Source organism: Sus scrofa, chromosome 16 (genome assembly GCF_054392235.1).
Source record: "Sus scrofa isolate SSC_HxYL_T2T_F1_AM1 chromosome 16, Sscrofa_HxYL_maternal_Yorkshire_Landrace_v2.0, whole genome shotgun sequence".
Classification (NCBI taxonomy): domain Eukaryota; kingdom Metazoa; phylum Chordata; class Mammalia; order Artiodactyla; family Suidae; genus Sus; species Sus scrofa.
The window spans coordinates 29,693,497-29,716,332 of NC_139398.1; the positions used below are offsets into that span (position 1 = coordinate 29,693,497).

The following is a 22,836-nucleotide window of genomic DNA, read 5'->3' on the forward strand; positions in this document are numbered from 1 at the left end:
AAAGTCTCTTTTTTAAATATTTATCAAATTCCCACTCTGCTCTGGACACTGTTCTAGTCCCTATGTGTCTCCGTTCTCCTCACTCATCCTTCAAGTGACTCTGTTCTTAGCAAGCATTTTTCTCCCTCCTCTTCCTAGATGGTTGAAGAGGAATCTAGGTTGTCAGTCCAAATGTTCATCTTGAGCTTCCTGGATTTTCCTTAGGCACCTCAGCCTCCACATATCAAAACTGGAATTTTATGATCGTCTTCAAATCCTGTTTTTCACGTTTGTGACAGCACCATCCAATGGTTCTCCTAAATTCAGCCAGTGTTCTTTGTTAAACATGGGTTTAACATGGGTGACACTCCGCCCCTTAAAATCCATTGGTAGATCCACACTGAGTTAGAATAAACTCCCACTCCTCCCCATGGCCAGCCCATCCTTCTACAGTCCAGAATGTGGCTCTCTCCCCAAGCTCATCCTCTCTCTCCCTCTCCTGCCTCACTAACCTCAGCCACATAACCATCTTTTGCTTTTTCAATATAATCAGTTTTAAGATAAAATGAATAGGGAGTCTCATTGTGGCTCAGCGGGTTAAGGACTTGATGTTGTCTCCCTGAGGATGTGGGTTTGATATCTGGCCTCGATCAGTGGGTTAAGGATCTAGGGTTTCTGTGGCTGTGGCGCAGGCCTAAGCTGCAGCTCTGATTCGATGCCTGGCTCGGGAACTTCCACATGCCACCGATGTGGCTGTAAAAAGAAAAGAAAAAATAAGATGAATTATAAAAAAATAACCAATAACCCTACTTAAACACACAGACACACACACACACACACACTAAAGTTCTAAAGGTCATATATCAATCACTATATAAACTTGATCCAAATTACATTTTAAAAAAGAAACTTTATAAAGTGATGATACTCAAAATCATGCAACCTGTCTAGTGGGTTTACTATTAAAACCTCAATGGTAAAGAAATAATTTTTCAGAATATGTTGCTTAATGTTAAGTTACAGATATTCAAGTGTGTGCTCCAAGTAGGAAAAAAAAGTCATGAAACAGATATTCTGGGAATAGTCTTAGGATGTGAGAGTAGCAAATACAAAGAAAACCTTTCCAAATTCTGCTCTGCATTTTTCAGGTATTCTGTCGATCGACACACAGATATGGACAGAATATTCAACATCGATTCTGGAAATGGTTCGATTTTTACATCGAAACTTCTTGACCGAGAAACATTGCTGTGGCACAACATTACAGTGATAGCAACAGAGATCAGTAAGTCCAGCCTTTCATGACTGCTGTCCCCTATTGATGGAGAGAGTGTTATCTCAGCAAGGGCTGGGACAGGCAGCTGAAACTCGTCACCTCATCACCATGTACTGATCATCCTGCTTGATACATAGTGAGGGAAAGAGCCCTATAACGATTTGCACTAATGTTTCTTCTAGACACGTGTTTGTTCATTCGTAAACACAGAAGGACTGTGGAGGGTCTGCCATTTGAGAACTAAAATGGGAATGCCTCTCTCAACCTAGATTGAATTGCTACATGTTGGATTTGATTCCAAAAAGCTTACAAATCAGAACTTTACAGAAGCAGCTGAAAGAAATGGGCTCACCATTAGACGTTGTGTGTGTGGTGGGGGGGGAGGTAGGGATTGAGTATATTCTAAAATGTAGGCACTGTTTAGAAATCTTTTGGATATTTATCCTCTAGCTTTCTGTAAGATGTCTATTTCAAAATCCTTGCAGAATTAAGAGAGATAAATTTTAACTTTTCCATGGTACACCAAAGTGAACAACGTTAACCACCATCCATACGATGTTGAGAATGAATTTCATGGCAGTCCCCAAGAAATTTAAGGCAAAGAAAAATTGTGCCAAAGGAATACGTCAAATAAAATGATTACACCCAGTAAAAATTGTGTAATGTAAACACAATGTGTAGACCTAAGGAGATGAAAGGAAAAGAATCTTTAAAATAGCTTTTAAATGTTTAAAAATAGACCTGTAAATTATAGCTCATTTTTTAGTTTTTGGTTTTGATTTTAAAAGTTTGAACATTTTTAGCTTAGTTGGGAATCTGGTGTGAAATATTCCATATTGAATGGCATATTACAGTAATATTCTTTATCAACATAACTCATGAGATTTGAAGTGAATGAAAGGTAATGGGTTGAATAATAAATAACCAGTGTGGACAAGATGAAGCATTGCTTTTTGATAGTGATAAGAACTCCTCATTATAAATTTGTTAGGTAAGAATTTGATCTTCAGAATTTATGTTGAGGGACCAATGTGGACACCAATGACAGAGCATACTCAAAGCTCTAAAATTACAAAATTATTTCCCACTGAAAAGGATCATTTTTTATAACACCATGAAATTTTATTATTTACTGAAGCAGTCTTTCCTATGTATTTTAAGCTTTGTACATAAAAATTTCTGTTCTTAAGATTTAATGTTTCTATGACATATTTGAAAGTACTAGTGATAAAGACCTTTTAAAACTTCATCTTCAGGAGCTCTAACTTTGGAAGAATAATGTGAAAATTTTAGATGCACAGGAGCCTAAGAACCTTATTCTCTAAATTTCTTAACTACCTTTGAGGCAGAGAGCCAAGAGCTTTATAAAACCTGCTCTCTCCCACTGCAGATCATTACACTTGCTGCTGCCTCTACCTCAAGAGCCGGAAATATTCACATGGCTTAATCCTTCTCTTTCTTCATGTCTCTGTGCAAATGGCATCTCATCAGAGAAACCATCCCTGGTCATTCCACCCAAAGTAGCACCTCCATCTCTCTCCAGTTCCTTTTTCCTGTTTAATTTTTTCCTTAGCATTTGCCATCTGGCACATTAGGTGTTTATGTGTTTATACTTTGTCCACTCCCATTTGAACAAAGCTTCAGGAAGCAGGATCTTTGTTATGTTCCCCATGTCTCCCAGCACCCCAAATACTGGCTGGCACGAATTAGATGTTAGATGCTCACTCAGTATCTATGAAGTGAGCTAAAAATAGACAGGAATGAAGCGAATGAAGAGAGCTGGGGTGAGGGACTCCAGCTCCTGATTCTAAGGACAAGAGTCTGTCTTCCATACTACTCATGGATGTTGTCAGAGACGACAGTGAAAATACTGCATTTATCTCAGGTCCTCAAACACTGACTCTGCTCTATCATTAGCCTAAGATGAACAGCCTAGGCTTTGGAATCAGACCCAAGTTTGAATCCAGGCTCCACTCTTATCTCTGTGAACATGGACAAATTGCCTAACTTCTTTGTGCCTCAGTTTCCTCATCTATAAAATGGGGGCAATAATTATATCTATCTCAGAAGTTTGTAAGGATTAAATAAGGTAATATAACAAAGTGCTTAACACGATGTCTAGTTCTAAAACTAAAAACTAAGACCATTAACAATTATTATTGCCCCATCCTTTTTCCTTCTATGTTTTTCCCATCTGCCTACTTCCTTGGCTTCCTTTAAAACCTGCCTCTAAACTGTCTTCCCTGAATAGCTTTTCTTTATTTCTTAGTACTCTGGGGTTTATTATACAGTTGCACTGTATCAATAGAAGTAGCTTTTTCTCCTAGGTATCCATCAGGGGTACCCAACTCCAGAAGTACCAAACGATCTAATTCTACTTTTTTGTGTGACTAGGATACATAGTGCTCTGTGGTACTCACAGAAGCCTTGGGGAATCCATGTATGAGTGAGAAGGGAGTGAGTGACCATCATCTAAAGCAGACTGGCCATCACCATATAAATGCCCATTCCTTTCTTTTTGGCATTTTGCAGATAATCCAAAGCAAAGCAGCCGCGTACCTCTATATATTAAAGTTCTAGATGTTAATGACAACCCCCCAGAATTTGCTGAATTCTATGAAACCTTTGTCTGTGAAAAAGCAAAAGCAGATCAGGTGAGTTTCATAAGTAAATTAACTCAGATTAACTTGGATCTCCTAATAATTCAGATGATACACAGAGCTGAAGGCTAGTTTTGAATTATCTATGACATAAATGCTAACAAAAATAATACAATAAATAAGAGCCAGAATGAATGCTTAACTTGCACACGGGAACAGTTTTTAAGTAAAGCAAGTTCATCAGTCTCGAAGACTAATGCTGATCCCAAATCAGTCTCAAGCTTTCATTAAAACAGATTAGTCACAGCTTTATTGGAAAATCTTTATTGGTGAGCAGATACTTTTAATTATCATATATACTGGAAAATAAAAGCTAGAACATATTTTATAATTGCCTGTAATTCAGTTTCACTTATTTACAATGCCCATCTGTACAAGTAATACAAATTCATGAATATTTTACTGTTTCATACATTTATCCCCACCTGAAATAAGTCTTTTCTGCCAGTGATATAAGAATTATGTTACATTTTGTCAAAATGGAAGTGTACCGTTAAAATACATGTTAAAATGAGAAGCTGAAGCTGTGTGTTTCACATACAAACTAGCTTTTTTGCAAGTTGATGGTTTATGTCAAGATTGCATTTCTAGGCAGGCTGTCCAAAGAGTGCTTCCATTTACTTAAGTTGCAATGTTGTCATAGATCATTGTGATATTTTATAGCTTGGTATCACTCTAGGACCATGTTTCTCAACCTGGGTGATTTTTCCCCCCAGGGGACAGTTGGCAATGTCTGGAGACATTTTTTTTTTCTTTTTTTTTCCTCATTTATTTTTATTTATAATGATTTTTTATTTTTTCCATTATAGCTGGTTTACAGTGTTCTGTCAATTTTCTACTATACAGCAAGGTGACCCAGTTACACACACATGTATACATTATTTTTTCTCACATTATCATGCTCCATCATAAGTGGCCAGACATAGTTCCCAGTGCTACACAGCAGGATCTCATTGCTTATCCATTCCAAAGGCAACAGTTTGCATCTATTAACCCCAAATTTCCAATCCATCCCACTCCTTCCCTTCTCCCCCTTGGCAACCACAAGTCTCTTCTGCATGTCTGTGATTTTCTTTTCTGTGGAAAGGTTCATTTGTGCCACATATTAGATTACAGATATAAATGATATCATATAGTATTTGTCTTTCTCTTTCTGACTGACTTCACTTAGTATGAGAGTCTCTGGCTCCACCCATGTTGCTGCAAATGGCATCATTTTGTTCTTTTTAATGGCTAAGTAATATTCCATTGTGTATATATACATCTTCTTAACCCTGGAGACATTTCTGATTGTCACAAGGAAGAGGGTGCTATTGGTTTCAGGCAAGGAGGGCAGGCTTGCTGCTAAAAATCCTACAGTGCACAGGATAGCCCCACAAGAAAGTACTATCCCCAGCTCTATTTCTAATCCATCAATTCTTTGCATTGAGTGGATTCATTGTAAACTTTTTAGAGGTTATCATTTTAAATTAAAATTAGAAATCATTTTGTCAAGCAATTTACTGCAAAACTGTAAGAAACACTTCTGAGTTAGCAAACATTATGGCAGCTTTATGGTTTTGATTTTAGTTGATTCAGACCCTACGAGCCGTTGACAAGGATGACCCTTACAGCGGGCACCAGTTCTCATTCTCTTTGGCCCCCGAAGCAGCCAGTGGCTCAAACTTTACCATTCAAGACAACAAAGGTAAATGAGCCCCAGGGGCCTTGTCTGTCTCTCTATTTATATCTGTATCCATACCTACCTACTCCCATCACAGTTGATCCAACACATAACATGGTTTCCACTTCCATTCATCACTTTGCTTTCCGGTTCCAGACAACACCGCGGGAATCTTAACTCGGAAAAATGGCTATAATAGACATGAGATGAGCATCTATCTCCTGCCTGTGGTCATATCAGACAACGACTACCCAGTTCAAAGCAGCACTGGGACAGTGACTGTCCGGGTCTGTGCATGTGACCACCAAGGGAACATGCAGTCCTGCCATGCGGAGGCCCTCGTCCACCCCACGGGACTGAGCACGGGGGCTCTGATTGCCATCCTTCTGTGCATCGTGACCCTACTAGGTAAACTGCTTCTCCCTGCATCCTATCTCCCCATGCTGAGGGGCACACACTGTTACTGTGGCTCTCTAGATTTATCCGCCTCCCCCATTAAGGCATACAGTCCGATCTAGGTGAGTAGAGTTATGTGCTGGCAATCTATGTTTTTCACCCATGAACTAGTTTTTCCTTGAAAATGGCTTTGTGAAACTTGCCCATGTCTTTCCACATCTTTCCCTACCCACCAAAAAAATCTCTTGTCTATCTGACTGGGAATGGGTCTCGGGGATTTGAGGGCAATATAAATATGCCCTTTTCATTTCATTGGGTGTTTAATATTTAACCGGGCAAATGTTAAAGTTTCAAAGAGTGAACGTTGCTGGGCATGGAGTATATGATAAAGGCCCTTTCTACGAAGGTAAAGTTTAAAGATCAATGGGAAAGTAGAGAGAGAAATGTGATGACTTTTTCTTTCTAAAACAGAAAAATAAATAGCAGTTAAATTTTCTTTAAGTCCAAACTATTACATTTAGAATGGATAAACCATAAAGTCCTACTGTATAGCACAAGGAACTATATCCAATCTCCTGGGATAGACCGTGACCGAAAATAATATTTTAAAAAAGAACACATGTATATGTATGACTGAGTCACTTTGCTGTATAGCAGAAATTAGCACAACGTTGTAAATGAACTATAATAAAAAAAAAATCCCCCCAATCCAAAAATAAAAATAAAAATAAATTTTCTTTAACTCAGCGAACTTATTTGGATCATCCACCCACTTAAACAATTACCTTCTTAACATAGTTCTCTGGCTGCCACATACACAATATCTATTATTTCTCAGACTCTCAATAATAAATAACTTACGTGACTATGGAAATAAATTTGGGACCCAGAAGAAATGAATGTAATAAAAGTGAAAATCAAAGTCTAAGAGTGATTCAGACCAAATTTTTACCCCCAGCCCACTAATTAAGCACACAAGTTGAGCTCAAAATGTTCAAAAGTCCCTTGACCTCTGCGAACTAAGAGGTCAAATGTTGGCTAATGCAGCCCTTTGAAAAATAAAAGTTAAGATTGGTAAAACTTACCTACACCATAGGGGAAATAAATAAGAAGTCAGAGTTAACCTGGTTTCCAAAGAGAGAGAGAAACTTTTAAAAAATGACAATCTAGTGACTTTGAGAAAAGGGAAAAAAAGACCCACATTTTCCCCAGAACAGTGCACCTAGGGATCCCTGCTTGAGAATTTCACGTTCCAGATCAACTTTGCTAATTATAACAGAGCCTTAAAACTCAGCTACAGAACTGTGATTCTCTTTGTCGACTAAGACTTGGAGGAAGTATTTTAAGATATGAGAATAAATAAAAACTGACAGTATGCAAAGACAAAGCAGTGTTCTAATGGTGTGAGTCTGTAAAAATTGTTTTCCCAGAGAAAGATATGAATATTCTTTGTGATTAAAAAGAAGAGGTTATTTTTAGAAGGGCTGGGCTGGCAGGGGGCCCGCGGGTAGAATTCCAGGGCCTCCTGGTCTATGGAGGAAGAGCTGGCCCTCACCTCATAGAGGGGATACTTCCCTTCCCTCATCATCTACCCACTTTCTCCGCCCCCTTATTTTCTTCTAACCCGTCTCTATGTCCTCTCTTTTCATTTCCTTCCTGCAATGAATACACTGTCTTTTTACTCCCAATTTGCCTCAGTGCTTCCCACATCTTGTCTAGTCTCTTCGGAATTCTATACCTAATTAAAAAGGAGAAAAATGTCATCTAACCTTTACTAGGCTCACATCATTGGCTAGACACTGGGCAAGATGCTTTATGAATGTTTTGCTCACTTAATCCTCAGAGCCATCTGGTCTATATGTATCTGCATTGTACATATGAAAACTGAGGCTCCAGGATGTGAAGCCAGGTCACATAGCTCACAGGTGGTAGAACTTTGCCCCCTGACCTCTGGTGCTTCCACATTGTCCGCTACTTTCTTCATGAGCTTACAGAACGCAGTGCAACTTCCAGACTGAAAGAGAGCTTGAACTGAAAACAAGATGACTGAAGAAAGTGCAGCAAACCTGAGTGTCTGTAAGAGAAGGAAAGCCACATTGATACAGGAGGAAATCTGCTGTCAATAAAGTGCATCATGTGGCATCTGTTGTTTTTGTCAATAAAGCAATAGTAAAAACAACTGCTATATCTCATGCTTCTTGGTACCTTAGAGCTGGCATAACTTTCACACTGGGCACTGTGTTATTGCTTCTCTTTTACAGAGAAGGAAACAGAAAGGTCAGGTCGTTTAAGTGAACCTACATTGGCTGATCTTTAATGCCCTGCTACCTTCTAGTTTTAGGATGAGACTTGAGCACAAATTGGTCCAAATGCCTCAGCCCCAAAAATCTCACTGCTGTCCTCTGGCCACAAGAGGGTAGAGAAACGGGAAGGGCTCAGTTACTGGGAAGAATGCATATTATTGCCTCAGAATTTTTTTTTTTTTTTATGTGCTTAGAAACTCACATTCTTGGTTTATAAAAGTTAGCTTTGAAAAAGTTCTCCTTTTTAAGCAGTTATGCTCCCAAGAAATTCTGTTCAGGTGTGCACTGGGCCAGTAAGAAAAGATACAGGCAGTTGTAGCAGTAGGAGAATCAGGCGGTACACAAATGCCTTTGAATTACCGAATGTGCCCTCTCTCTTCTACTCAGTTGCACTTTCAGGTAGGTGTAGGTCTGAAAGACTAGATATAGGCAACCTAAGCTGAGGAAGAATTAGGAAGTGATAAATGCCTGCTATCTTGTCTTAAATGGTGCAATGAATTTAGGTCTTTGGGGAGTTCCCGTCATGGTGCAGCGGAAACCAATCCGACTAGGAACCATGAGGTTGCAGGTTCAATCCCTGGCCTCGCTCAGTGGGTTAAGGATCTGGCATTGCTGTGGCTGTGGTGTAGGCTGGCCGCTGTAGCTCCAATTTGACCCCTAGCCTGGAAACCTCAATATGCCATGGGTGCGGCCCTAAAAAGACAAAAGACAAAAAAAAAAAAAAAGAATTTAGTTCGAGAGAGAGCTCGATTCTATTCTCTAATGCCAAAGGCTGTCTTACAACCCTCCATTTTGCAAATTCATGTCACAATGGAGACCTGCTTAGAAGGTGGAGTAAGAGCATCCTTCCACCCAAAGCCCTGCAATTTTCCACCCACCTGGACCCCAGGGTAAAGTGAAGGTGTACAGAGCATCCACAGCCCCACCTGACATGGCCCTTCCTCCTCCTCTCCTCTCTCCCGCTTCCTCTAGTCTAGCACCTCAAACACTTGAGGCACACCCCCTCTCCATGGCCTTTCTTCTAGCTTTGTCCTCTTGCGTTTTCTGCCCTAGATGGCTGTTTTTCTCCAGGTAGCTCCTTGGATGACTCCTCATCTCTTTGCTCAAGTGTCACTTCCTCAATGATGCATTCCCCCAAAGACAAACATAGACAGGCCCTCAAACATACACAGAAGCCCTTCACATCTTCCTAACTCTGCCCTAGTCTTTCATGTTTACATTGCACTTACCACCTTTTAATAATTTCCTCATTTATTACACATTTTTTTCTGTCTTCATGCACCACCACCACCACCATCATCACCCTATCTACCTTATTATTCAGACAGGGCTCTTGATGAATTGTTTTTCATTGATAGTGCCTAGACCTATACCTGGCACAGAGTTGGCACTAAATAAATATTTATTGAATGAACAAATAAATACTGTGAATGAAAGGGACAAATGACACCTCAAGATACTCTCTGGCAACAAAGGAGTATGTGACTTATACAACCACATGCTTGAAAACGGCAAAACTATATATCCTTTAGAAGTACTCTATAACACAAACATGCTTCAAAGCACAGTAATTAAGAGTGCAGCCTTTTTAGTTTGACTGACCTAGATTTCAATTGTTTGTACACATGACACTTCTAAACTTCAATTTCCTCTTATGTAAAAGGGAGTTATAATGATGGCACCTACTTTGTAGGGCTATTATGATAATTAAATCTGATTTGGTATGCAAATCACCTACCACTGTGCTTGGCACATAGAACCATCTCAATATATAACTGGTTATTAATACTATCAACATGTGAAATGTTAAATAGGTGTGCACAGATCCATTACTAGAGAGAGAGAGAGATACATATCCACCAAAAGCCGTTATTCTGTAACTTTTAACATGATAATTCAATTTTCATGGTTCATCAAAACTGGACCATATAGATGGTTATAGATGAGAGAGTAAAGAGATGTTACTGGTTCTTCCATACTAATCTCCTCTGGATAAGCCCAGGATAACAATGCATTTTCTGCCCTAGATGGCTGTTTTTCTCTCTCAGCTTTCACTATGTTTTTACTTTCCCACCCATATGTCCACTCGTAGATGTGTCTCTTTACAGGGAGCCAGCTGTGTTCTAAGTAGCCAGCTGTGAAAAAACATCAGGAGCTATTTAAACACAGTTCTTGTTTTGCCTCTAATCTGAATTAGGAAAAATCCAACAACAACGAACATTCCGGTCAGCGAATTTACAGAATATAAACCTCTGAGAGGTTTTTCTGTTTTTATTTTTTAAGTTACCACTTCACTGTGTTTATATCGTTCAGCCTAAACAGAAATAATCTGGCAAGCTGGCTGAATTTGAAGCCCAAAATGGCTTTCTGAATTGTATTTGGGTCTCTTCAGGTAGTACCTGCAATAATATTTCCTCTATGTAAGAAAAGTATGCAAATATTCATATCTCTACTTTGAGTTTTAAACTAACTTCACACTTTTTTCGGGGGGGAAAAAAAAGGAGGCATCGTGCAAAAGTTATTTTAGAGCTGGAGTTATGCAAACCCTTCAACACATCCCCGAAGGTGCCAGCCTTGTGCTTATAAGTAGTTTCAGAGCATTTCAGGTGTTCAGCATAATTTTCACTCTTATTGCAGTACTCTCAACTGTGGCTGAGCTCTTTTATATTATTTTTTTTCCCTCACCTGGAAACTAGTTTGCCATTTCAAAGCAAAAAGGAACTTTTGACAAAATATGAAGGTGTTTTACACTCTACTTAAGTCATAACTTTCTCTCAAACGGTTACTCCATTTGGGGTGGGGGTGGGTGGGTCCTGGGTTTGATTATGCGTGGAGGCAAGTGCCACCTTAAAGAAACAAAAGTTGAATCTGTAGTTTCTTCGAGAATTTTTGAAAACTTCACTTTGGAGCAGTATTTCTTCCTGACGTTAATTGGGCGGCAAATTAATTTTCCCTTCCCTTTCGGTTTTGTTTCTGCTTCCAGTGACAGTGGTGTTGTTTGCAGCTCTGAGGCGGCAGCGGAAAAAAGAACCTTTGATCATTTCCAAAGAGGACATCAGAGACAACATTGTCAGTTACAACGACGAAGGTGGCGGAGAAGAGGACACGCAGGCCTTTGATATTGGCACCCTGAGGAATCCTGAAGCCATAGAGGACAGCAAATTACGCAGGGACATCGTGCCCGAAGCCCTTTTTCTACCCCGACGGACTCCAGCGGCGCGTGACAACACCGACGTCCGAGATTTCATTAACCAAAGGTTAAAGGAAAATGACACAGACCCCACCGCCCCGCCCTACGACTCCTTGGCCACCTACGCCTACGAGGGCACCGGCTCGGTGGCCGAGTCCCTGAGCTCGCTGGAGTCGGCGACCACGGATGGAGATCAAGACTACGATTACCTGAGTGACTGGGGGCCTCGGTTCAAAAAGCTTGCAGATATGTACGGAGGGGTGGACAGTGACAAGGACTCCTAATATGTTGCCTTTTTCATTTTCCAGTACAACACTGAAACATGTGAAGTGGCTATTTCTTTCTATTTATCCACTGCTCCGTGAAGGGGTCTCTGTTCTAGCCGTTCCAACAGTCAATGGCTGCAGTCCGTGTGGATCCAGTGTTAGAGACGTTTTTCTAGTACAGTTTTACGAGCTTCCGAGAGGCAAATGTTTATTTTTTAGTGCATCTGGTTAACCATGTCAGCTCAACAGGCGCCGTGCTGGGGGAGAGGATGGGGAGTCATCTTCTCCTGTGCTCTCTTAGGGCAAGTTTGGAATCTGCTTAATTCCACGGACCTGGTCTCTTAGGGCATCGCATTGACTCATGTTCCCGCTGACTGCTCTGTACATTTCACTTGCTAACGGGATGAGGGATTGTGCTTTAATTATAAAAATATAGTTTTAGTAAAAGAAATAAGGGAGGAACCACTGTTCCTGGTACATCAGCTCACAAGGAGATGATGAACTGTGGATGGGTGTGTTTTTCTATCACAAAGAATTTAAAATGATATTTGCCAGTCTTTGCCCTTCACATCTTTTTCTGGCACCAATGACTATTCAAAACATCAGATCTACCAACGTTTTGAGATTCTCCTTCCTTTTTAGGAAATGATGCCAATTAAGTGGTAACATTCAAAAATAACAACCAAAAAAAAAAACAAAAACAAAAACACACACTTAATAAGACCTCATTCCTTGCCACTGACTTATAATTTGTTATATAGTAGACATGCGAAAGTTTGCCCTTGCACCATATAAAGGGAACGGGAAAATAGCTAATAATGTTAACAAAGAAAATATTTAGCATATTTTAAACTTTGGGCCACCAAATGTATCATGGATCACTTGAAATTATTTCAGCCAGCAGTAGGCTAATTACAAATAAGTCTAACTGTTTAAAACATTCTTAAAGGAACTTTTCTGAGACAAAGTTTAACTCCTTGTCTATAGTCGTCAGTATTACTTGAATATACTTGAAAGTAGCAGTGTGAAGTACAATAATTCATATTCTTCAGATACTTCTTACACAATTAAGTTGCATTAGTAAAAGTAGGTTAAATAAAACTCAAATCCCTCTCTCAAAGAGTTTAATGGGGAGGTAAGAGCCAGTCACACTTAAACTTGACACCCTGTCTTTCACATCCGGAAACATCTTTCACATCCGGAAACATCCGTATATTTATATAATGTGATAGATGTAGATGAACATTGAAATCTACATTTCAATGATGATTTTCAATGGTGAAAAACTACATATCAAAGTTTGGAAGACGCTTTGCAGAGGGAAAACTTGGATTCCCTTCAACAGGGGTGTTTAAGACTTAATTAAAATGATAGTTGACTTTCAAAAGCATTAATATTTTTCATTGTTTTTAACTTCATTTCCATGGCAACCCTGCCATCCTTGTCTTTGAACTAATGATAAAGTAATGGTCTCAAACTACAACAGAAAAGTAATGTACAATCCATCCAATCCATTATTTCTCTAATTATGCAATTAGCGTCATAGTTATTATCCAGAGGACTCAACTGAACTGAACTAATCCTTTTGGCAGGTTCAAATCATTTATTTCATATGATGATTTTTATCATTAGAATCTTCCATTTTGCAGTCATCAGAAATTTCCAAAGTACTGTAATAAAAACATCCTCATTTTAAAAACTTAAAAAAAAAAGGCTCTGTATGTATATAATATGTATGCTGACTTCAATTATTAGTCTTAGGGATTTATTTTCAATTAATGTTAATTTTCTACAGATAATCATTTCCATTTGGGGATAATGTCATATTAGCACATATTTTCTATTTGGAAACACATTGTTGTTAAGTTATAAATAGGTGTGGTCACCCAGAAAGTAAAGACAGCACCTTTAAAATAAGAGAAATATCATCTTTTGGGGTTATCCAATTAGAGTGAAAAATTTTACAACCATATTATTCCTTAGGTTTCCTGAATGGTTGGACTTCCCTGTATACTAACAGGTATTACATGCTTGGGCCCTTTTTTGCTTACAAGGTTTTCTTTTGCTAGTTCTTCACATACACACACACACACAGAGAAATGCAAACAAAATATTATAAGAGATGTCCACTCTAATGAACTGATATATACCATAGTCACAGGTAAGTGTTGGAAAAAAGATAGCTCAGTAAAGTTAATTAGTAAGAACTAGTTATTTATAGCAATAGAACAGCACCTTAATCACACGACTTACTGTAAAATTAAAGCTCTCTCTATCCTTATGTTTCATGCCATGTAATAAATTGTATCAAAAAAGATAGTCCTGTAAAAAGAAAAGAATCATCAAAAGTCTTCCTTTTGAACTTCTGGCATTAATTGGAACGTCTAAGGGTCGACGCTAGCAACTTCAATGTTTAAGAGTAAGGTTTACTCTCTCCTAATAAGTGAAAGTAAGAAATTCTGTAGTGGAATATCTGAGATGTAATTGGCAAGGTATCTTATCCTACCCTAACGATGGGACAGTCATACCAAGAACAGGTTCATACAACTAAATATTGAAATAACCATTTAATCTCTTGTCACAAAACCTGATGACGAGGTGAATCTCCAAGAAACTGGATAATATGAGACTAGAGCTAAAGATTTTGCACTAGGGCCCTATAAGTATCAAAGCTGAATAATCTTTTCCTAAAATGAAGGCTGTCTGACATCATGGAAACAGTAAGAGCCATGGTTCCATCATTCTGTGCTGGTCTCACTTCCTTCTCACCAAGACATCAGGTCAAGAACCTGGGTCGACATGAATGATGACTGGAGAAAAAAATTAGTTTTCAGCTCAGTTTTCACATGGTCTCTATCCTGATATTGTATGTTTGTTATTGAGAAAGACAGAAGGAGAGTGGAAAGGAGTAAAACTAATATTTGCTTTAATCACTGAGAAACTGAAATTCATTAAATATAGGGAGATTCCTTTTGTGGGTTATTTCAAGGACTTTGAGGCCTTTCTGATAATTTTTTTTTCTCCCTATATTTGAAGGAAAGAATTTCTTCAAGCCATTGAGATATTCCCTGGAATAAGCTGAAATTTTAAAAACATTAAATTAAAGCCCATTCACTAAATAGCACTTTCTGCTAAAAGGCCTGGAAAACATTCATCCTCAAATAAAAAACTAAATCTAATGGGAGAGAAACAAAGATGGTTCCATAGAGTCATAAAAGAGGGGAACTGAGCCCAGCAAATATACGTTTTTTATAAGAGCTTTCTTAGCTTTACAGTTTAGGTGCATAAAGGGTAGGTGGGGTTGGACACAAATTGACTTCATTTTCAGATGGAACAAAACCTAGTGATTCAATTCTAACTCAGTATAAAAACTTTTGGTTTATCATTCATTTTAAGCTCCCCAAAAGTTGTATAAAAAGTTCTTAAAAGTTGAATCTCTACTTTAGAAGCATCCAAATTTTATGGATCCAGATTAACTTTAGAATGTTTCCATTACTTTCATTTTTAGGCAGTTTTTATTTTTTATTTATTTTATTTTATTTTATTTTATTTTATTTTTGTCTTTTTAGGGCCGCACCCTCGGCTTATAGAGGTTCCCAGGCTCTGGGTCTAATCGGAGCTGTAGCTACTGGCCTACACCACAGCCACAGCAATACCAGATCCGAGCTGCATCTTTGACCTACACCACAGTTCAAGGCAATGCCAGATCCTTAACCCACTGAGCAAGGCCAGGAATCGAACCTGCAACCTCATGGTTCCTAGTCGGATTTGTTAACCACTAAGCCATGGCGGGAACTCCGGTAATCTTTAAATTTAAATTTTTTAACTTCATTTCAAATTTTAATTTTAAAAATTTTAAGTAATCCATATATTTGAGATGTTCTGATTTGCTGAGCAATACCTTATGTCAAGGGCTTTGCTTTGAAATAGGTATTTCATTGGAGATAATAAGGTATAAACTACAAATTGGGCATTCTTCAATTCAGTATACTTGAGGACCATTTAAAAACATACAGTTGAAAAGAAAGAACAAAGCTGATGCCTGGGCACAAACCAAATATTTAAATCAGGTTCAGCTAAATTCATTTTTCCCAGAAACTAAACGAACCACCAATGAAATATTTTATCCTAGTTACTCCTGTTGAAACAATGCAATTACTTTGGAAGAGCACTCTGAAAAGTCATGATCACCACTATTTTGAAGGGTAGCCTCTGGAAAAGAAGGTATCTTCCAAATCATTGTCGTGTAATTTTATTTTTTTTGTTTTTATCGAGATGAAATCTTTTTTGAATTGTGACAAGAGATTAAAAATCCAAGCAGTCTACCATGTTTACATTAACACTACAACCCAGCCTCCTTTATCAGAGGATAAGAGTGGAAAGATTAAGACTTAGTGTGTGGGGGTCTTCAGAAAGATCAACTATTTCCTAAGGTCTGACAAGCAGCTTTCTTTTCCAGAGGATGCAGAATTACAGTATGGGCTCCTTAAAAGTTCAGTGATTCTTACGGTTGCAGCATTTTTAATCTCCCTTTGGCATCTTTATGGAATAATTTTCTAAAGGGATAATTCTCTACTAAAAAATATCAGACCCCGACCATATTTAATGTGCAGAGCAATACACTGACTCACACACTTGTTAAAAGTTAATAAAGAAATAGTTCATTTTTAAAGCCAGAAGTTTATGGTCTCTGCATCCTCAATTTAATTTAAGCATTGCTGAGACAATCTTTAATCTACTCTCCATTTGGTAATACCTTATTTATGATGCATTTTCATTTTTTAATTTGGGGGGAACGTTTCCCCGACAGAGCCAGCAGATGAAAGTGCCGAAAGGAGGTCAAATGGAAACAAAGCCTATTACCCACTGTATTTTAGACAGGACCAGGCACTTAGCCGAAGAGCCACTGGGTTATTAGATTAATTTCAAAAGAGCTTTTACAAGTTGCTTAATTCCATTTTTTTTAAAAAACCCATGGACCACAAACTCAAATTTCTCTTCAAATGGGGTTAATTTGACAAATGAGGCATGGACCCAGCGTTGTGGAAAAAGCATTCCACTATAATGAGATCTTGGTCTTTCTTGAAAGACTATGCTATTTATGTAAATATGTCTAGAGGCACCTACTATATAAGCTTTTAGTTTTCTATGATCTATTAGTTTAGCGTTTATTAAGGAATCATATGTATAGAATTATTAGGCATTCGGGGGGAATGCTATGCAGCAGAAGTAAAACTGATCTGCTCGGGAGAAACACAGGAGCGCTTCAAAACCACTGTCCTGTTTTATTTGTGATTATTTTCATTGCTTTGAAAGTAAACTGCATAAGAAGAGGACTTATAATAAATGCTATGGGCGTCTTCAGTAGTACCAAGCTAAACAATTCGGCAGTCTCCTACTGTGATTTGTGATTTTAAACCCAGAAAATAAAAGCTTTTTGGTATTGATTGTTTTTTAATTAAAAATACTCCCAAGTATGAGGCTGATGCCACCCCTGAAGATTTACTGGCTGGAGTGCTCAGTTCATATGGTTTTTCTTGGTATCGCTCGTGGCTTTGGCAAGGAGAACACCTGATGGAAAAAAAATCACTGCTCAGCTTTCATCCACCTCTCTAGCTAGGGAGATTTCCATATCTTCACAGTTTACCTGAGAAAGTTTTCTGTATTAGAAGAATGGGGTTGAGACTATTACCTTTTAGCTCAGTGTGGCCGGGCCTTTTGTAGTAGTCAAATGGCAAATACACGCTTCTTGAAATGGCTTATTTTATTTTCCTTTGTTTTCTTAGACATATAAATTTGAAAAGAATGCAATTTAAAAAGTGATTTCTCACAAGAGTAAATATGCCTTTTGCAAATCAATTTTTGTAACAAGTTATTTATATGATATTACTTAATAAACTGGTTTTTTTCTAACCTGTTTTTTTTTTTCCGCTTCTCTCCATTGCATGTAATCAGAGATCTTTAAAATGTACGTAATGATATACACATCATCTTTCCAGATCTGCTATTTTAACCTCCCAGATCGCTAACTAAAGCCAACTGGTTATACAATAATTAGTTTGTAAACAACAGTTTCTCCCAACCAGCAATAAATATCCTTGGTGCTGCCCTGCAGGCTTCTGACCACTGGGACATGAAGAATTCTACTGTTATTTATGGAATTGCTACATTAAGAAGAAAGGTGTTTATCCTCATGGTAATTGCTTTAGATTAAAGAAGACAGTTCTATATTTTTGCCCATCCCAAATCTCCATCCTTTATTTCATTCCCATAAAAACAATTGTCTATGGATCTCTGATTTAAAAAAGAAAAGAGACCAGAGGGAAATAAGAATAAAATCCCTTCATCATTCTGCTACTATGAGTAAATAAATATTTTTAGCATATTCAGAGCTATGATATTTTACATACTTATTCTTTTTTCAGCTACTTCCTATTTCTACAGAAGCAATTTCATAATTTTTTAACTTGGGAGAATTGCATTCATAGCTTTGCAAAGGGGATTTTCTTTTATTCATTCATTTGCTTGATATACAGTAGGCACTCCACCGTGTGCTGTGGAATATTCAATAGTAAGGCAGGGTGTTCCCTGCTGGTCTAGCGGTTAGGACATGGCACTTACACTGCTACAGCCTGGGTTCAATCCCTGGTCTGAGAACTGAGATCCCACATCAAGCCACTGCACCACACTGCAACCAAAATAAAATAAAATAAAAGATGTTTCTTTAAAAAATGAAACAAAGTAAAACACAAAACAGTAAGCCAGATATATTTTTCCCTTCTCTTTAGAAGCTCATGATCCAGGAGGAAGGGCTGCCTTAAACTCATAACTGGAATACCTACCAGAAGCTGGCATGGAGATGTTTTCAGAGAGGTACATATGGAAATGTTCACAGGATTTGGTAGGATGAAGAAACCCTTTCTGCCCAAGTGGAGGGGTGTGTGGGAGGTTTAGGAAGTAGTGGGACTGAGATAAATGGAGATAAGAAATCAAAAAGAATAGCAGAAGAAAGAGAGAAAAGAAAGGGATATTTAAGCAACATCATTGATCTCAGCTGAGGTTCCCTGAAGGGGACTAGACTTGGAAAAGTCACATGTCATCAGAACACAGAGGCTCACCAATGCCACAGCAGCTAATTTTTGCTGTTGCTTTGTGTTTTTGGTTTTTGCCATTTGATTTAAAGTTAGCTTGGTGGGAAACAGAAAACCATGGAAAGGAATGCTTCTATTAGAAAAACACTTGTTCAAAGATATGTACACTGTATAGTAGGATGCACAGTACACCAGAGTTAAGCCACTTCCACTCTGCTACCCCATCCCCAGCTCTGGACACCCCAGGGCAAGAACAGTCTGCAGGATCTAGGAAACCTCCCTGACCTAACAATAACAGAGGCAGGAAATGGAATTTGCTTTCTCAAGGACAGGCTTCAGAAAGCAGATTCCTACAAACATTCCAATGGACTAAGCTGTTTTCCCATCGCCATAATAAACCACCCCCCATAATAATTATTAGTAATTCACTCTAGCTGTGGAATAGATAATATCCAAAATCTCTATAAAATTTATGTCTCACTCTGGTGAATGTCAGGGCAGCTGTGGGCCTTTCTTCCCCTTGTAGCCAGGCCACCTGGAGCACATTGCCTCCAAGATCTAACGCGGCAGGGGAGGAAAGAGAACTGGAAGATCATATGTGCTGTTCCTAAGGGTGAGGCTGACGCATGGCTTAGACTATTCTGCTTAGATCTCATTAGCCAGAACTCAATCATATGGCCCAATCATAGGCCTCCATCAGACAGGACAGAGGCTAGGAGACGTGGACAGATAAGCACATGTGTATCTGGTTAGCACGCTTATAAGTATTTGCCACATATAAGCTCAGTCTCTGTCAATCTTGCAATATCTTTTCCAATTCTCACCCCAATTTCAGTTACCATGATAAGCTATATCCCATAACAATCTTGAGTGTGTCATCAGAAAAGTAGGTAGAAAGTCATTTATAAATTCAATCTTCAAGCTGAAAACCCTTTCAAGAGGTGTCTGCCCACCATCCCTGGCAGGCATTACTAATCAACTGACACCCATGGCAGGCATTACTAATCAACTGACTCACGCATCTTTGGACATAGCCTTAGCATCTCTAACAGGAATGCCCCAGAAGCCATAAACAATAGAACAATGTTGACCTATGTGCCATCCCAAACCTAGAGATTAAGTTCTCCAGTAAAAAAAAACTTTTTTTTTTTTTCATTCTCAGTGTTGTTGACTGCTCATCACTGACATTTGGGAAGAGCATTCTGGTCTTGAGAGGTTGTCAAAAATTGGGAATAATTAAGGAAGCTAAAAGGCTCAGCCTGTCATTATAATTAGCTCACATCTTTATGTCATAAATCTGAACCAACAAGCATTCTCTTTCGACAATTCAGATGTTAATTTCAGCCTTGTTGCTGCATCTCCCTGTGGTGAAGCTCATGAACCTTTACATTCATTCTTGCCAAATCATTTGAGAATCTACTGATCAAGGTGATGGGGATACAAGGGTAAAAAGACAGACACACACCCTGCTCTGTGCATACCCTTCCCTCAAGGACTGACATGATTTAATCTATTATTAATCTTTGTTTGCCCAACTAAACATTTTGTACTGAATGACACCCTGGTTCTTTAGATCACTTTTCTGGGTCTTATATTCCTGAATTCAATACTTTTCTAAATATGCTATGAATAGATAAGGTTCCTTAAAAGAAGTAGATTGTCTCCTGCTTCTGTCTATAATATACTTCTTCCTTTTTGAAAATGTCTCCCTTGACATATTAGATCATTTTTATTGCTTCCTGAGCCATTTAGTCTCAAAAACTTAACTTTTAACAGTGAATATGTCTTGTTTGCACATTGGTAAAAAAATGTCTCCTTATAGTCAGTAAAGGATAGGTTTTATTGAGGCTTTTAAATTTGCTCAGCTGCCTGATAATAATGCCTTACTTTTATGTAGCACTTTAGGGATAACCATCATGTATATGACTTAGTAACTCTCACAAAACCCTATACACTAGGCTGCATTGTTCCCATTTCACAAACAAAGTGGGGCCATTAGTCCATAGGTCCCATCGGAGGAATTAGGATTAAACTCAATTGTTTTAAACTCAGGCTCTGCAATCCTGCCACTGAATCCCCCATTTTCCCCTTTGTATGCATAATCCAATCTTATCCATTTGAGAGTCTTATTTATTGGCAGAACAAAAAGGATTCTTTTTTCCTTTATACAAATTCCAGATGAGGCTGGACTCTACTGATGCCTACGGTTCAAAAAATGTTCCTCTCGGAGTTCCCATTGTGGCACAGGGGAAACAAATCCGACTAGGAACCATGAGGTTGGGGGTTTGATCCCTGGCCTCGCTCAGTGAGTTAAGGATCTGGGGTTGCCATGAGCTGTGGTATAGGTCACAGACATGGCTCGGATCTGGTATTGCTGTGGCTGTGGTGTAGGCCAGCAGCTGTAGCTCCATTTAGACCCCTAGCCTGGGAACCTACATATGCCACAGGTATGGCCCTACAAACAAACAAACAAACAAAAAAAAGAGTTCCTCTCCATAACATCAGTCCAAATGCTCTGTGACGAAAAAAGTGCCTGAGAAGCAAAATTCTGCCTATTAACCCCAATTACCCAAGTGAATCCTATTATCAAACACTATTGGAACAGTACTGCCAAGAAAAAATATTCCCCCAAATGTAAAATTTCACCAAAGACTGTAAAAACTCTAGTCATTTATATAACCATCATCTTGACAATATTGATATTTCACACAATCGGATTGTGGTAAGCTCTCTGTAGAGTAGCCATGCCCTATCAGAGGTGGGAAAGAAGGAAAAGAATTATGACTTCCAGTCACAATTCACATTCAATGACTTAAGGGGTTTGGAGGGAGAAAGATTTGCTCTAGCTAGGAGCATTCATTGACTCCAAGTACCCACCCTAGGAGCAAGGTGTCCGTTATATCCCCAGAAAACCCAACTGCGAAGTTAAATGGTACCATGTGCCAGAGCAGTAACTACGAATCTTTGTTTCCATACTTTTCTATCACTGAACTTCATTTCTGTTTGAACCCTGATTCCTGTGAGCAACTGAAAGTCAACGTTAGTCATTTATGGTTTCTTTCACATCCTTTCACTGATATTACAGCTAAGTTCTAAGGGGCCAAGGTAACATTAAAGTGGAGGTCAGGGAGTTCCTGTCGTGGCACAGTGGTTAACGAATCCAACTAGGAACCATGAGGTTGCAGGTTCATTCCCTGGCCTTGCTCAGTGGGTTAAGGATCTGGCTTTGCCATGAGCTGTGGTGTAGGTTACAGACGCAGCTTGGATCCCGCATTGCTGTGTCTCTGGCATAGGCTGGTGGCTACAGCTCCGATTTGACCCCTAGCCTTGGACCCTCCATATGCCTTGGGAACAGCTCAAGAAAAGACGAAAAGACTAAATAAATAAATAAATAAAGTGGAGGTCAGTAGGAAGATGAGCCATTGTCAATGCTTAAAGCTAACCTGCTAAGGGAGAGGAAGAGTAGATGAATTCCAGAAAAAAAAAATGCTAATTCTCTTAATCCTCCCTGTCTGTCCTCCCACCTATCACAAAACAGGGAAGCTGAAGTTTATTGATCAGGAACACTTTTTATGTTATTGTCATTTCTCATTTTCAGAAGGTCAGGCTCAAAAGCTTAAGAAAGACACCCGATTCTTTCCTGACTTATGGCTTTGGCAGAAATTCAGAAAGATCTGAAAGTTACCTCAGAATGTCACCATTTCAAATTGAATGCTAATTTATAACAGTTTTCTTATGCTTTACTATCTCAAGCGTTATAAAAAGTATTCACAATAGTATTAAAATATAATAATATATTAAATAATCAAGCCCATCTTTAATGATTTCTCATATGTGAAGAGAACGTTACTACTTTATGTATGGATCAAAAACATCATGATAGGTGGGATTAAAATGATGGAGTAGAAGGACTGAAGCTCACCTTCTCTCATAAAAACAACGAAATTACAACCAAATGCTGAACAACCTTCAACCAAATGGAGTGGAAACTTTCAAAAAGATATCCCACTCC

The 22,836-nt window shown here is 38.6% G+C and overlaps 1 protein-coding gene across 7 annotated transcripts in view; it reads left to right on the forward strand.

Moving 5' to 3' along the window:
* CDH6 (cadherin 6) overlaps nt 1-17,646 on the forward strand; it is a 245,990-nt gene extending 228,344 nt beyond the window's left edge. For 4 of the 7 annotated variants that reach the window (XM_085002025.1, XM_085002024.1, XM_003359736.6 and 1 more), the window contains 5 exons: nt 1,128-1,264; nt 3,788-3,909; nt 5,485-5,602; nt 5,735-5,986; nt 11,261-17,646. In XM_085002025.1, the coding sequence (XP_084858151.1) occupies nt 1,128-1,264; nt 3,788-3,909; nt 5,485-5,602; nt 5,735-5,986; nt 11,261-11,751 (1,120 nt within the window). In that variant the 3' untranslated portion in view covers nt 11,752-17,646. The remainder of the gene's footprint in view (nt 1-1,127; nt 1,265-3,787; nt 3,910-5,484; nt 5,603-5,734; nt 5,987-11,260) is intronic. The other 3 variants (XM_085002028.1, XM_085002026.1, XM_085002027.1) reach the window with 1 other exon arrangement.
* Nucleotides 17,647-22,836: the final 5,190 nt, after the last annotated feature.